The sequence below is a fragment of the Ascaphus truei genome, chromosome 5 (assembly GCF_040206685.1).
Source record: "Ascaphus truei isolate aAscTru1 chromosome 5, aAscTru1.hap1, whole genome shotgun sequence".
Classification (NCBI taxonomy): domain Eukaryota; kingdom Metazoa; phylum Chordata; class Amphibia; order Anura; family Ascaphidae; genus Ascaphus; species Ascaphus truei.
Window position 1 is genome coordinate 141,643,681 of NC_134487.1, and position 16,033 is coordinate 141,659,713.

General features: G+C 42.9%; 1 protein-coding gene across 2 annotated transcripts in view; it reads left to right on the top strand.

Annotated features, from left to right (window-relative positions):
- The window catches only part of ERGIC1 (endoplasmic reticulum-golgi intermediate compartment 1), an 85,405-nt gene that overhangs the window by 21,156 nt on the left and 48,216 nt on the right, over window positions 1-16,033 (top strand). For both annotated transcript variants that reach the window (XM_075600989.1, XM_075600990.1), the window contains exons 2-3: window positions 8,661-8,722; window positions 12,880-12,952. In XM_075600989.1, the coding sequence (XP_075457104.1) occupies window positions 8,661-8,722; window positions 12,880-12,952 (135 nt within the window). The remainder of the gene's footprint in view (window positions 1-8,660; window positions 8,723-12,879; window positions 12,953-16,033) is intronic.

Here is a 16,033-nt window from a genome sequence, read left to right on the forward strand (position 1 = left end):
ACACACACAGTGACACACACACACACACACACACACACACACAGTGACACACACACACACACAGTGACACACACACACACACACACAGTGCCAGACACACACACACACACACACACACACACACACACACACACACACACACACACTGACACACACACACTGACACACACACACACACACACACACACACACACACACACACACACAGTGACACACACACACACACACACACAGTGACACACACACACACACACACACACACACAGTGACACACACACACACACAGTGACACACACACACACACACACACACACACACACACAGTGACACACACACACACACACACACACACACACACACACACACACACACAGTGACACACACACACACACACACACAGTGACACACACACACAGTGCCAGACACACACACACACACACACTGACACACACACAGTGCCAGACACACACACACACACACACACACACACACACAGTGCCAGACACACACACACACACACACACACACACACACACAATGCCAGACACACACACACAGTGACAGTGCCAGACACACACACAGTGACAGTCTACTAGCTTTCTGCTCATTCAAATATAGCATACAATAAATTATTAAATGTTTGACTTACACCTGCCAGGATGATGGACGTCCTTCTCACTAACGTGGAAGACAGGTCCGATGCCCACCCAATTAAAATGCCAGTAACCCCTTAATTACCTTAGTGGTTACAACCGCCTAGGTAATTAAGGGGTTACTGGTGTTTTTAATTGGGTGGGTGAAGGGTGTACTGTAGTTGCCCCAGGGCAGGTGGTTAGGCCTCCCAGGACGGTTGCCGGATGGGTTATCCCCTTAATTACCTTAGCAGTTGTAATTGCTATGGTAATTGAAGGGTCAACGCCTCCCAGGAGATCTAACCATCCATGCGGGGGCAACTTTCCCCTATCCCCCACCCCCTCTATCCGCATCACCATACATACAAATGGGTAAAAGCACTAGCCAAATGGCTAATAATGCTTTTGCCCATTTGCACAGCAGCAGCCAAAAAAAAAATACAACTAAATTGAGAATACAATATTGTACATTTAAAATAAAGAATAGGCAATAAACCCTTTGATTGCCACTGTGGTTACCTATGCCCTCAACAGGGGTACAGATAACCACATTGGCACTCCCACCCCCTCTACCCTCCAGCACACACTAATGGTAGTAACCGCTACAGTAATTAAGGGGCTAACCCCTCCCAGGAAGCCTAACCACCAACCCTGGGGCAACTACCCCATTCACCCACCCCCTCTCTCCCCAACAAACCAGGTACTTTTGGGTTAACCCCTTCATTACCTTAGCGGCTAGCCGCTAAAGTAATGAAGCTGCTTTTATTTTAATAATATAATTTGAAGCAGGGGATCTCTGGAGCTGAACCGCATTAATTTTAGCCACGGGGACCCCCTGCTCCCAAGGTACAGGCCTCTGTATGGGGTGCCAGTATCTCCTGGAAGTTTAATTCTCCAGAGTCACGTGACCAAGACATTTTAAATATCCAGAAGATCCCGGCACCCCATAACAGGGCCTCTAACTCGGGAAGCAGGGGTCCCCAGGGCTGAAATTAATGTGGTACAGCTCCAGAGACCCCCTTCTTCGATCCTATGCAATTCAAATAAACTAAAAGCTGCACGATCGCCTGTAACCTCGGATATAGTAGGCACGCGACGAAGCGCATGGCGTTGCGCTCACCTGTAGCTTGAGCGATCTTTGGGATTTCAGACGCCCGCAATGGGGGGGGCGTGGCCATAACCACCAAGCTGGTTAGCCGTCACTGGCTGAACCGCTTACGTGACCCGGCCGTTGCTCCGCCAAAACAAAATCTTTTGTTTGCTTGAAAATCGGCTTCGTCACGCGCTCTATGGCCTGCCTCATAGAGGTACGGCCCTTTGTTTGTGCCATCAGAGTATGGATGCAGCCTAAGGCTTTGGTCCCGCTGCGTCTGGCGGCACGCGCGCGTTCCTCACCAGCAGGGGTATCCTTCTGAGCCGGTCCCAGTTCCCCCTGGTAACCAGATGCTGCAGATGCACAGCTGATTCAGACCGCCTCCTGCAGCCCGGGAGACCGACGCCCCCCCTGCTGCAGCCATCCGCGGGGGGGGGGGTTTACGGGAGCAGCAGAGGGCATGTGGAGGGAGGGGGAGAGTAGCGGGTCCCTCCGCTCAAACCACGCCCCCCGGACGCCGCTCCCGCTCCCTACAGCCCACAGGTAGCAGTCAATTGCCTGTCAGCGCGCCGCCTGCCTGCAGTGCGGGCGCGCTGACTGAGGGAGCGGGGCCTTGTCCTTAGAGGTGTGGAGTGAGAGGGATTGATTCTGTCTGCTCTCTCTGCGCAGATCTTACAGACTGATGCAGCACAGTAGGATTAACAGTGGGCGTCCCATTCAGAATCAGGGACCCCCGCTGTGTTAATTCTGATGGGCAATTCCCCCCTGCTCTGCACTTTGCTGTGAACACTCCACGTTCGGTCCACGGTTCACCAGCACACATGCTGGGGCAAGTTGCAGATAAAGCTGACTGCATCTGTAAGTATCTCCAGAAGCAGGAAGTCCAGGAACTGAAATTAACGGGGTTCTGCTCTGGAGCCCCCCTGCTTCAATCTTAAGTAAAAAAAATAAAAAAAACTATTTCAAAAATATATATTTTTAAACACACTTGGATTGCTCCCTTTAGAAAGCAAGAAAGATAATGTGAACCTGCGTGGAATCTATTTCTCATATACTATACTCCCTTTTTGCTTTCCCATTTCTGTCTGGAGTTTGTGGCTCAAATTGTTGTTTGAGAAGGGATGACTTATTTTTGTAAATACCTGCATAAATTAGAGACGGTGAAATGTGAAAGAGCAACATTAAATAGATTCCTATACTTCACCAATTATCACATATTCATAGTTTGTCAGACATGCCGGATTTAGCTTCCACTGTCATATTCAAAGAATGAATTTCCTTACACTGGTATCGCATATTCCTAATACAGCGAGAGCACAGGAAACAGGTTGTGAAGTGCATTCCATCAATGCATTCTGTTCTCACCTTCTCTACTCCACACATTGTTTGGTGGAATGGCTTTTAGCTGCCCATGGGCGTCAACGTTATCCAGACAGGAAGGTCCTTTCTTTCCTCTGAGCAGAGCCATGATGTCATTTCTACGTCTAAAAGTCTTTGGCTTGGACGAATTGTATATAGCATGTGAACTGCCAGCCAGTGCAAGATTTAAATAGGTGAAACGTCCTGCATTTTTAGTGCTGAGATCTCGGACTAATTTTTGGAGTTGAACTTGTAGGATAATAATAACAAGGTGGCAATGTCTGAGTGACTTGCCAATGAGATTTATTCAGTTCTACCCATACCTGAAACCTTTATCGTTTTTTTTACTTTAGACATTGGTGCCAACATTGTCTGTCTGTCTGGTTTCTTGTCGTGACGTTCACCCTGTTTATTGCTGATGGCTATGTAGGATTTTATTAAGTAACTTGACATAGGATCTCCCATCTCTTGAACTAGCGGACCCCCTTGCAAGATACTAATGGCCCTGCTGAGGATGGGGTAAAGTTAGTGCTGTGCTAAAGGTAATGGCAAATCATATCCTCTAACTCCAATACCGCCAGTTTCTTGTCATATTTGTGAGGTTTTTCAGTGACAATTCTTTGCTATTTGATTTGAGGAGGAGAGGCTCGGTGAGAAAAGACAAGGACGTGCACGTAGTTTGAAGCAGCGTCAACCTAGTTCAATTCCCGGTGTCTGCTCCGTCTGACCTTGGGCAAGTCACTTTATCTCCCTGTGACTCAGGCACCAAAAACATAGATTGTAAGCTCCATGAGGCAGGGACTGTCTGTAAAGTGCTACGTAAAACTAGCAGCGCTATACAAGAAATTATTATTATTAAGATTAGGGCTTTGTGTGTTTGGAAACAGCATGTCTAGGTAGGATGAGTACACCTTTTTGTAAAAGAAAGTACTGAAAGATTTGCTTGATTTGGGAATCGCAGAGCACTTCCTTCAGCGATCACAAATTATTTACCATTTGGATTTTGGGGGTTTGTTTATTTTATTTATTTATTTTATTTATAAAATATTTTACCAGGAAGTAATACATTGAGAGTTAACTCTCGTTTTGAAGTATGTCCTGGGCACAGAGTTAAGACAAATACATGGCCACAAATACAGTTACATACAGTGTGTGTGTGTGTGTGTTACAGTACACGTGTACATATAGTGTGTTACACACCTGTGCGTGTACACTATACATGCTCACATATATTGTGTGTGTGTGTGTATATATTGTACACTCGTGTCTCTCTCATTGAGTCACTGTTACTCGGTGCATCCTACACCCTGTTCTACATATACTGTAGCACTTAGTTCCTGTCACCTCCACATACAGTGGTCTTATAGCGTGTGTGTTGTACACGCATCTGTATGTGTGATCTCTCATTTAGTCATTCTGTTACTCTGTACATCCTACACTCTGTTTGTTCTACATATAGCACATAGTTCCTGTCGCCTCCACATACAGTGGTCTTCACACTCCCCCACACACCCAGGCGTCCTTCCTCTCGCATTGTTTTGTTCTATACATGTCTCCAATTGCAGAACTCACTGTGTCAAATGTACAAAGAATGTCGTGGGTTTTTTTTGTTTTTTGTTTTTGTTTGCAGTGAAGCTTCTATTCCTGACACAGGGACTGGGAAATGTCTAATTTGCTATAAATGTAGGTTTCTGAAAATGGTACTCTCAAAAGTGCTGATAACTGCTGATGAGGGGGAAAAAAAACTATTGTTGGCACTTGGCAAGGTAACAATTTAAATGTTGCAAAACTTGTTGATTTTGACGTGTAGAGAAAGTGAATAAAAGGAAATAAAGCTTGTTTGTCTGTGGGCCTACATTTAGGAGATCAGAAATCGTTTAGATCGGTGGTGGCCAACTCCAGTACTCCAGGGCCAACAAGTTCGATTTTCAGGATATCCCTGCTTCAGCACAGGTGACTCAGACAACTGAGCCACTGTTTGAACCACCTGTGCTGAAGCAGGGATAGCCTGAAACCCTGGCTTGTTGGCCCTTGATCACTGGAGTTGCCCACCTCTGGTGTAGATCAGACACAGGCATTTTTTTGGTGAGTATTAAAGATGAATTGATTCCTAAATCGTTCTCTCCCATGGTTTGATTTTGGAAGGACCGAGGAAGTTGGAGGCGTTGCTGCCATAGGGATGGGTATGAATTACTTGTCAGTGTTTTTATATGGACTTAAAATAGTGACAGGAAGCTCGGCCCGCATCTATTAGCAAGGAAACAGGACTTTTCCGTCCTCTCCTGGCGGCGGTGCTGGGGCCATGCCTGCAGCATTACACCGCGCTGATATTCATTTCCCTCCCTTTATAAATATCACAACTGGCGCCTACGCCCGCTGATGTGCAGAGGTTAGAGCAGGTGCTGCAGCCTTGTACTGCCATTACTGCTATTCCATTTTAGATTTAATATACAAAGGTATCGACAAAGGTCAGTGTGTTTGACCGAAACGTTGACCTATGTGGAATAAAACCTCTATTTTATTTTTTTATATGAAGACCTCTGAAGTGCCGGCTCCTTTCATTTTTAGGAGGATGTGTTCTATATACAAAAAAATATACAGTGCTTGTTTACAGAAAGGAATGTTATACACTTATTTTTTTAATTTATTTTTTAATGTTTTTATTTTTCATAAAATAATTAAAACCGAGAACCTATATGTTACCAACTAACAATATTGGACCCCTTTGAAGAGGTCTTGAAGTTGAAGATACTCGCGTGGATAGAACACCCCTCTATGTTGAATTCTGCCTTTGATACTTAAATGCATTGTTTTTAGGCACAAAACTTTGCACATGTGACAACGGCAGGATAACCTTTTGTGGGTGTATTTTCTCCCACTAATCAATCTTTTGTGACATGGCTGGGAGAGTGATTTTTAAACCCAAATTAATCAGAGTATAAAATATCCTATAGATCTCTCCTTATAACCCCTAGAATATTGCTACCCTCACCGTTGCATTTGTATTATTTTAGTGCACGCCTCGACATTTGTCTTGATGGGGTTAATTCTAACTTTGAGAGGGACACAAATATCTGACATAGGCAACCCAAATACCCTGTCATGTTTAGTGTTCTGTCCTTGTTTGCAAACTCGCAAACACGGGGTTGTATCTAATGAGTAGTTTATTGCCTGTACAGATTCAGAGTATGATCATATACACAAAAGTCAATGAGACTCTCTGCCAGGGGAGGGCCCAAGCAGGCTTTTTATATACATTTTAAATTCCTTTGTTTAAAATGGGTTACTAGGCAGAATATAATGATATCACACAATGCATTCCCTGTACACAAGGGGATAATCCTCTTCTAAACCAATAAAGTTACAGGTCATCTTATCTATCCCAGACTGGCTCCAAAGATCCATTCATCTAACCTAAACTGGTTCTTTTAGCTGACCACAAGGCACTGTCCATATCCCCCTCCTCTGGAGCAAAGTTAATTCTTGCAACAACACACATACTGACATATAACACATACAAAGACAAAATGGATTCCGAACACTGCTAACAATTTCCTCTCCATAGGCCCCTCCCCTGTCCTTTTCAGTAATATCAACAGTATATTAATTTCAGCAATATTATTTTGTCAGTCCGTACAATTCTGTATTTCAGCTGGTCACAAATCATTTCATTTTTTTTCTTCTTGTGAATGATACCAGATTGTAATTATCATACATTTTTAAATCTAAGGCAATGGAGAGTGACCTGTCACCTTTTTGTCTTCTAGCCTAAAAGGTTCATCTTTTTGAAGTTACAATGTCAGATCAGGTCAAATGTCTGGTACATCTGTACACTGTCACCAGTTACGTCACTTATAAACCTATTCCTTTTTAATTTGTTTTTGCTGGCCCATTCATGCAGATACCATAATGACTACAGGCTAATCAGAGAGGAGATGGTATTTTGTTCACAAAACTTAACATATTTGTCTCACGTGGCCAGATGCTTTAAGGATTAGCAAGATTTTCTAATTTATTTTTTGTCAGTCTGTACCAAGGCAGACCTCAGACAGACCTATGTTGATAGCGCTGTATTTTTGGAGAGGGGCAGCATGTTAAGATGAAATTTGGTATCCCAAGACAGAATTATATTTGGCCACTCTTGACATACCAATCACTCCTTCTGATATGGGGTTCCATATATTCAAGAGCACCAGACACCAGTTAAACACTGGGCTCTCGGGAGGGTGTGTAATGCAGTTCTGAGCAAGATTTGCAAGTTTGTAGAGGGCATGTGTACAGTAGAGATGCGCAAACTGGGGGGGGGGGGGGGGGGAGGGAGGTGCGAGATTTTCCATGGGTTGGCGCGGCAGAGGTTCCTTGCACTCCCCAAAGGCATTTAAATTAAATGCCGGGGGACTGAGCGAGGCCTCTTTAACATCTCCTACCTTGTCTTCACCATGGTAACCTGGCATCTCGTGACATCGCGTTGTCATTTGACGCAGAGCAGGGGGGGGGGTGGCGCAGGGGGGAAACTTTGCACACCCCTGTGTATAGGGTTAGTGTGAAGACCATTGTAGGAGGAGGTGAAAGCTACTATATGTTGAGCATCAAATGGTTCAATGTTTAATGTAATAAATCTAACTTGGAACTGGAGGCAATTTGCTTAGTTAAAACACGGAAACCACCTATAACGGTGTTTATTCAATAGTGGATTCTTTGAAGTGGTTTAATCCTATGTCCTTGTTATGGTATACTCTAGATTAAGCTCCTGTACTTTTTAACAAGTTCAAATTGTGTCCCGTTATTCATTTGTGAAAAATCATGATTAACCTAGGTAAAATGGTTTGCATTGGAATGCCAAAACCTCTTCCAGTCCCCGCAGGCCTGTGCCAAATCGGTGAGACATCAGCTTCTCTGGCTCACAGCCAATGCAGTCAGTCTTCTCTGGGCCATTAATTATACAATTTACGTGCAGGCAGTTTAAATGCTGTTTGTTTTGGAAAGTGAAGTGGAAAAAAAGTGTTTTATTTTTCTGGGCCACAAGGTCTTGAAGTCAAGTGACTTTGACATGGTGATAAATAGACAAAAATGGCCTATGACCCATCTAGTCTGTCCCTCCCACTACTGGATGACATAGTTGCATATTGCTGTGGTCCATGGAATCTCTCAGCCGCATTGTAGTTCCTACCCAAGCACAACAATGTGTGCAGCAGTATATCAGATTACAAATGATCAAGTCAAATATTTAAAGCTTTTTCATTTGTCGTGTAATTCGATCAACCACATGGCTACTCCAGGTTTGTATAGAAAAAGAAACCCGTTTTTCATGTCCTGGGCAATGGAAGCTTGAAATGGTCGGTAGCCTGTGGTAAAGCAATAGAAAGGCCAAATGAAGACCAATCCAGTCTGTCCCATCTGCTGCTAGTATCGGATAGCCGTGTCCATCTAATACATGAAAACTGCCACTATTATCACAAATATGTTACTGTCCTAGTGGCATAATGTATATAGTATTGTGTTTTGAGAATTAAATCTCTATGATCATTTTAAGTCCTGCTCCACATATTTAACATCTTCTGCTCTTTTTTCTTTAGGTTTGACATCTACCGGAAGGTGCCCAAAGACCTAACACAGCCAACCTACACGGGGGCAATAAGTAAGTGATCATATGTCCATTCGCCAGTTCATAAGCTATTTGGAGACAGTTTTGTTCACCTTGACACACAGAAATGTTCCATAGCATTATACTGTAGCTGCGTGTTTACTAGTCTTGCCAATGCATGTTTACTTGTTTTAGTGCAGGGGTGCTCAACTCCAGTCCTCGTGACCTCCCAACAGGTCAGTTTTTAAGGATATCCCAGCTTCAGCACAGGTGGCTCAGTCAAAGACTGCACCACCTGTGCTGAAGATGGGGTATCCTTAAAACCTGACCTTTTGGGCGGTCATGAGGACTGGAATTGAGGACCACTATCCATGACCTCTGATAACAGCTGATGCTATATGTAGTGTTAAGTGAGGACAGGACGGTATTGAATCTTCTAGTTGTCACTGTAAGGCCGCACGTATAGTGACGGCGCCGCCGCCCAAAAACAAATGCATTGCTGCCGCCGCATGCGCTTATAGTAAGCGCGACGGAGCGACGTGTCGCGAATTTTGGTAGCTGGCAATATTTGATTTTTCAAGGGCTGTCGCCTCATGTGACAGCCTCTGAACCCATCAAATGCCAGTACGCCCGCGCCGCCGCCGCAAAGCGAAACATAACTTTCGCTAGCGGCGATGGGTGACGTTGCCCGTCGCGGGCACTATACGTGCGGCCTAAGTCTCTTGCTTTGTGAGGGATTGGCAACCCATTGCTGTCCCTGGGCTAGCAATGGAGTTATATGCAAGTTTAGTGTGAAAGAGGTTATTAAATGAGGAATACAACTTTTCATGTAAGAGTTAATTTGTACGTCAGACTGGGTGGGATGCTGGAATCAGTCCACGTTTTCAATCTGGGAGACTTAGTGGTAGTGTAGGTGAAGATTAATCAGATGGATATGAAGTCTGACCTCAGCTGGACAACATGTTTATCTGTTCTGTTCCCCTGTATTAAACTAAACCTGACTCATTGATTGCTGATGCAAAAGTGAGAACATTTGGAAACTAATGACCACAAACGTGCTTTCTGAAGTCAGTGTAGCTGAAGGCTTCTGCATTTCATAGAAATTATTATTTATTTATTTTTAACTCGGGAAGAAAAAAGTGTTTATTTTGGAGCTGCATAAAGCACTTCATTTTATTACCTTCACTGCTTGATACTGCCCGACTGATTTGAAGTGTGCTGTGTTATTTTCTGAAGTTCATATGGTTATGTCTAATATTTACCATCAACATGGTGCAGCATTAATACGTCATTTCAAATTGAGGCAAGTTTATTTCCATGTAAAGGGCAGGACTTTGTTTATTCCAATTGTTAACCATTTTAGAGACCAGTATCCAAACTATTTTCACACTTGGTTATTGTGTTTCCATAATTACATTGATCAGATTTTAGAGGACTAATTTGAGTCCTTTAAAGTGGGACGAGACCTTTATTTTCTGCTTTGTGGAAATACAAATAAAAAAAATGGTATTAAGGGTGTATAAATAATTGGTAGGAAGACCTAAAATATTTAGAGCCTGAAAAAGGTTATCTATATATCTAACTATATCAGTCCTGTGTCCTGAGATGTTTTACACAGGCTTCAATCACAAGCCTTTTCTTCAGAGGCACTGTGACACTCTCTTGGACAACCCTCATGGTCATTTAATGCATGCCTAACTGCTTTCAAAAACACCATGCCTGGCAGTTGACAGTGCTGATGTGTGTCACTATAGACAAATCCCTGCAGGAATGGGTTTAGCTGATGGGAGGAAGAGGCTTCATGGTCTAAAGCTGCTTCAGTTCATAACAAGTCAGAACATGTCTCTTCTCCCCCCCCCCCCCCCCCCCCCCTGTGGCTGCTGCTCTGGTGATGCGCTGCTCAGGCTGTCTGTTACATCCACTGCTAAAGATATTTGCTAATCAGTGATCGGGGGAGGATGGATGAGGCAGTGTCACTCATGGGTACCTTCACACAGTAGCACATTTGCCGTATGCTTCTAAGCCTGCAATCTACATTGTCCTCCTCCATTGATAAAGTGTGTGTCGTCCCTTTCAGATGCTCATACTTCTGAAGTTGTTCGAGGGATGGGGGAAAAAGGATAAGGATACGGTTGCTTTAAAAAAAAAATTTTTTTTTTAAATTGTATTTCAGATGGGCAAGTTGAGGCAATACTGAACAACCTTGATTGCCCAATAAGAGCCACGTACCTACTACATGATATCTTCTCATGTTCACACGCTGTCCTTTATTTAATTTTCAGAGTTGATATTGTGTCCATTTCCTAACATTTGGGAACCATAGTTTATACCACTCAAATGGACAGAAATGCAGTCCGATGAGGCCGTCACCCACACAGATCTCTAGTTTTATTAACATTAATTGATCTATTGTTGAATTTAAAACCACATGCAGTGATAATATAGACTGAAGGTGGCCTCTCATTACACTCTTCTTCTCCTGTGAGTTTTGTGACGACACATCTTCACTGAACTGTCACTTTTAATGCAACAAGCAATGCCTCCGATTGATAAATCTGAAATATCATCCTAGGTCACCATGCGCCTCCAAGGTCTGCAAGTGATTTGTTAACTTCTTCACTGCTAGGGGGGCGACAGGCAATCTGACGGGTCAGGCAGATAAAAGCATAAAGTGTAAAGCGCGGTGTTAAAGTCCAATTGGGGAAATAGCGTGGTGGTAGCTGCATATTTTTACTAGTTAAAAAATACATACATACATACATACATACATACATACATACATACATACGCTCTAGTTACTGCTTAGTGATAGCATGATCCTCATTGTCGAATCACTTCAACTTCTCAATTTCCCATCTAAAGTTGATCAGTATTGCACGGTTTAAATGTCAGCTCTTTTTGGTGAAACATGTCCTAGAAAGAATGCATGCAATCCATTTTACTGCGCAACGACTGTTACTGAAACCATTTTACTGGCAAACTGGGCAAATATGCCCTGAGACTTGTGTATCTGCAAATGGGAAGCGACATGCTCCCAACATGTACATTGCAACTTACCATCTTAAATTGAATCCTGCTTGAGAACAAAGGCATTTGTTTTTTGGTATTAATTATCCCAATGACATTCACAGTTGACCAAGGACCTTGGCAGCTGCCAGCGTTGATGCCCAGTAAGCGAGCTGGGGAAATGACTAATCGGCTTAGCTAGGCTTTTCAGCTGGGCGGAAGTCTTGCTGCGTCGTCACATTACTGGATTAGTCCCTTAACCCTCTCTTACCCAGACAGCCACATAGTGTAATGATTTTGAAATTAAATATCGGACTGCGTTAAAGGTTATTGGAAGCCTGCAGGTGCCAATTACTGGTGTGTATGGTGACTGTGGCACACCATTCGCTCTTTGCATAAATTAAACGGAAGACTACATATATTTTGATGGATATACTGATGATGCATCAAATAATAATCGAGGAAGATTCTTAAGTATTAATACTCCGAAGTAATTTTTGTATTTTTTTTTAATCAATGTATGATGTATGATGTATGATAATAGTATGATGACTACTATTCTCCAGCTTGCTAATTCTTCTGCTGCTTAGAAACTATGATCCCAAATCACCACGTGCTTTGAGTACCTGTACTAATTACATCTATTGACCTACTGCAAGCCTGAAAAAAAGTGGTTCTCAAACCTCTCCTTGGGGACCACCAGACTTTGGGGATAATCAATACACATCCACGTAGGTGAATTAACCTCGGTTATTCATTATTAATGCAAATTTTCTGCCACAGTCCCCAAAGGGTTGAGAAACACTGCTCCAAATATCGATGAAGTAATATCTAAAGATAGCAAGGACTCTTCTATTGGCTATTATTGACGTTGAAAGCAGTCGAGGTAGATGTCATGCAAAATCAACATCGAAGATCTGACGAGGGTCTTTACGCAAGGCCTACTTATTGGATTTTCCCTTGGTTTGGGTGTTTGGCTATGGCAGATGAGTTCTCTGAGATATAGAGATTGTTCTTGGTTGGGTGGCTGTCACACCTGCTATCTGAGCAATATTTGGTTAGGAAGGAGGTGTGCAGTACACACTGTACCTTTCTCCCCATTGGCCTCTGTAATGTTCACATGATTGTACTTTTTGGCTGTACACCTCATGGTCCTACAACATTTGTTTCCATTCTCGAGTAAAACTCTGTGTTCTCCTTTGCAGTTTCCATCTGCTGCTGCCTCTTCATTGCCTTCCTTTTCCTGTCTGAGCTCACCGGGTTCATTGCCAATGAGATGTAAGTATGAGTCCAGCAAACCTGGAGAGAGTGAGAACTGGTTCTGGAATGAAGTGACCTGGATTCTAAAATGGCCCTTGGTGGCATTTGGCAAAATCATATCTTAATGTCCTGTATTAAATATGCTGTGAAATTGTCAAGAATGCCTTGAGCCCAATTCACATAAAGGAGACAGCGTATACTGAGAATATTGAACAGGGGCTAATGTATTTTGGATGCCAGGAAACGATTTGTAAGCCTTCCAAGGTAGGTGCAGTCACTGAGATCTTGGGCTACAAGGAAGATGGTATTGTAAAAGTATATGTAATTAGACCATGAAAATTAATGTGTGGGGGGCATCTCTTCCTCCATCTCCTTGGTGCCGGAGCTCCAGGGCTCCTACACGGGAGAAGGGACTAAATAGTCATGCGTTGTAATGGCCCTGCTACCTAGGAATGTATTTGTTTTCTAGAGGTATAGAAATTAAAAGCAAACTTGTAATATTTTAACTATTTCTTCCTCTGACCAGTGGAACTTGCATCAGCCTGGCCTGTGAATTTGTCTAGTTCACTATATAAATCTATATTGTCACGTACAGCCCACCTGAGAGCATGTGACCTGCATACGGGACAAGAGTTACTACTCCGCTCGCAAGCGGTCCCATTTTTCACTTCCGTAAAGGTCCCCTCAAAAGGACAAGGGTTAATACACAGCTCGCAAGCCGCCCCTCTCTTTACCTTTGAAAAGGTCCCTAAGATGAGTAACATCTCCCCTAAATCCGTCCTCGTATTCCACTTGTCACGAACAGCACACATGTGGGCACGTGACTTAAATATGCAATCAGGGTTAATACACACGGCTACTCTAGCCAACTCGCCTTTCACCTGCGCAAGTTACCTCTGATCGGTTAGTATTAACACCTTACTCCATTCCAATCATATCTATACGTCGCCACCACCTAAGATAGTTATGCAAATAAAAGATGTAAAATTAATATTTGCTAGGGTCTTGGGTCCCTGTTTATAATAGAAAAAATATTCACTTAACACAAAAATCTCTTGAAGCAAAATGTGTCCGTAAATATAAATACTCTCTCCAGAGCGAGCAACAGTTCATTCAGAGCACAAAGCATTATTCATTAAATGTTTTAATATATATAAAAATACAGTGCTTAGATTAAAGGGAAAAAAATGCAAGAACATACAATTACAATAGATGCATAATAGTTTCTCAAAATGAAGGATAAAATAGAAACAGAAAACCCTATACATTACATTACCATGCCATATGTTTTCTCCCAGAGAGGTCACTGGTACAGAAGATGAGATATCACATATTTGGTCCCCAATACACCTCTGTTGAAATCTAATAATTGCCCAGCCTTAAATATAATTTATTCCCCATGGAAACCACATAAGCCTACCCGTAAATTGGCTGGGAGATTGAAAATTTAACGACATTTAAAAAACCTTTACAAACTGGCATTTTAAAACTTGGCCTCAGTAGATACACACTCCATAATTTCATTTTTGTAATACTTACACACGTGCGCTATATTAATACATTCACAAGCTAATGGCAGATGCGACAAGACTATAAACATGACTGTCTTACCCCTAAACCTGAACATGGTAGGGGGGAAGGGAAGATGAGGGATGAGCGTGGGATATAGGAGGTGTCGGGGACCCCACTCCATCCCCCACCGGCAATCCAACACCTGTATCCTTGCTCCGCATAGAGGGGCGTGGTGGAGGGCAGATCCCGGTCCGGATCTGGTTGGCCCCTGATATGTTTAATTGTATGGCCACATTCCCCATACTTTATTGAAATGTTCAACTTTTTGATTTTAAGCGTGCAGAGAGGAGCTCCATCAACCTGACTTCATCCTGCGAAGTACCATCTGTTTGCTGGGGGGTCTAATTTTTTTCCAGTTGGCTGCAACTGAGCATCGCGCTGCAGTCAAAAGGAGAGATATCAGCTTCTTAACCTGTGCATTGGGCCTTCTATTGGTTTTGCAAGTAAAAATGTCAAGGGGTCTAGCTGGACCTCAAACCCCGCAATCTCCTCCACCAGATAGCGGATCATATCCCAGAACGAACGAATCCAGGGACACGTCCACCATATATGTACCAGGTCTCCTTTCTGGCTGCACCCCCTCCAGCAGAGGTCAGACAGACCAGGGAAGACCTGGCTCAGCCATATATTGTATTTTTAACTTCAAACTGTAGCTCATTACCACCTGAAACACCAGATTGATCCAAACACACAATATCTTATATCATGTCATACAGTGATATAAAATATAATAATAATATATATAATCGTCCAGAAAAACTATTTTTAATGGTATGCTACTTAACCCTTAATGCCAAGGTCAGGTTGGCAAACTGATCTTCTGCTTGGCAAGTGTGGAATATTTAATAGACTTATGGCTTTTGGAAGTGTGTATTACAAAGAGACTGGGTCAGATCTAAGATGGACATCTGCTCATTAAGTCTCACTTTCACAATCATTTTAAGGTTTTCTAAAAAAAAAAAAAAAAAAAAAAAAAAAAACCTGTGCATGTATACCCTGCATGCATGAATTGTTTAGAGAATTACATAATGGTAATTTTAAATGGTGCCATGTCACATAAAAGGGACTGGTAATTTAAAAAAGATCTCTACAGTATGCACACTCGAACAAGATACAAAAAAGGCCAAATACGTAGCAAAAATAATGAAAATTTAATTAGCAGTAGCAAAAACAAAATGCCATGGGATGCCAATGTTTTGGTCCTTGGAGACCTTCCTCTGGGCGAGAAAAGTAGAAGATGGAATACAGTACACAATCCTTGCGCTCCAATAGTAATTCTGGGAAATTTATTGTGTGTGTCACGCGCATGTGCGTGTGTCTCACGCTCGTGTGTGTCGCGCATGTGCGTGTGTCACGCGCATGTGCGTCGTGTGTGTGTCACTCGCATGTGTGCGTGCATCACGTGTGTGTGTGTGTGTGTGTGTGTGCTCTTTCTTGGCCTTCAGAAATGCTTACCAGCCAAGTAATGGTTAAGTCCTGCTCCTTTCTGCCTGGAGACGAGACTGACATCAGACTAGGCTATAAATA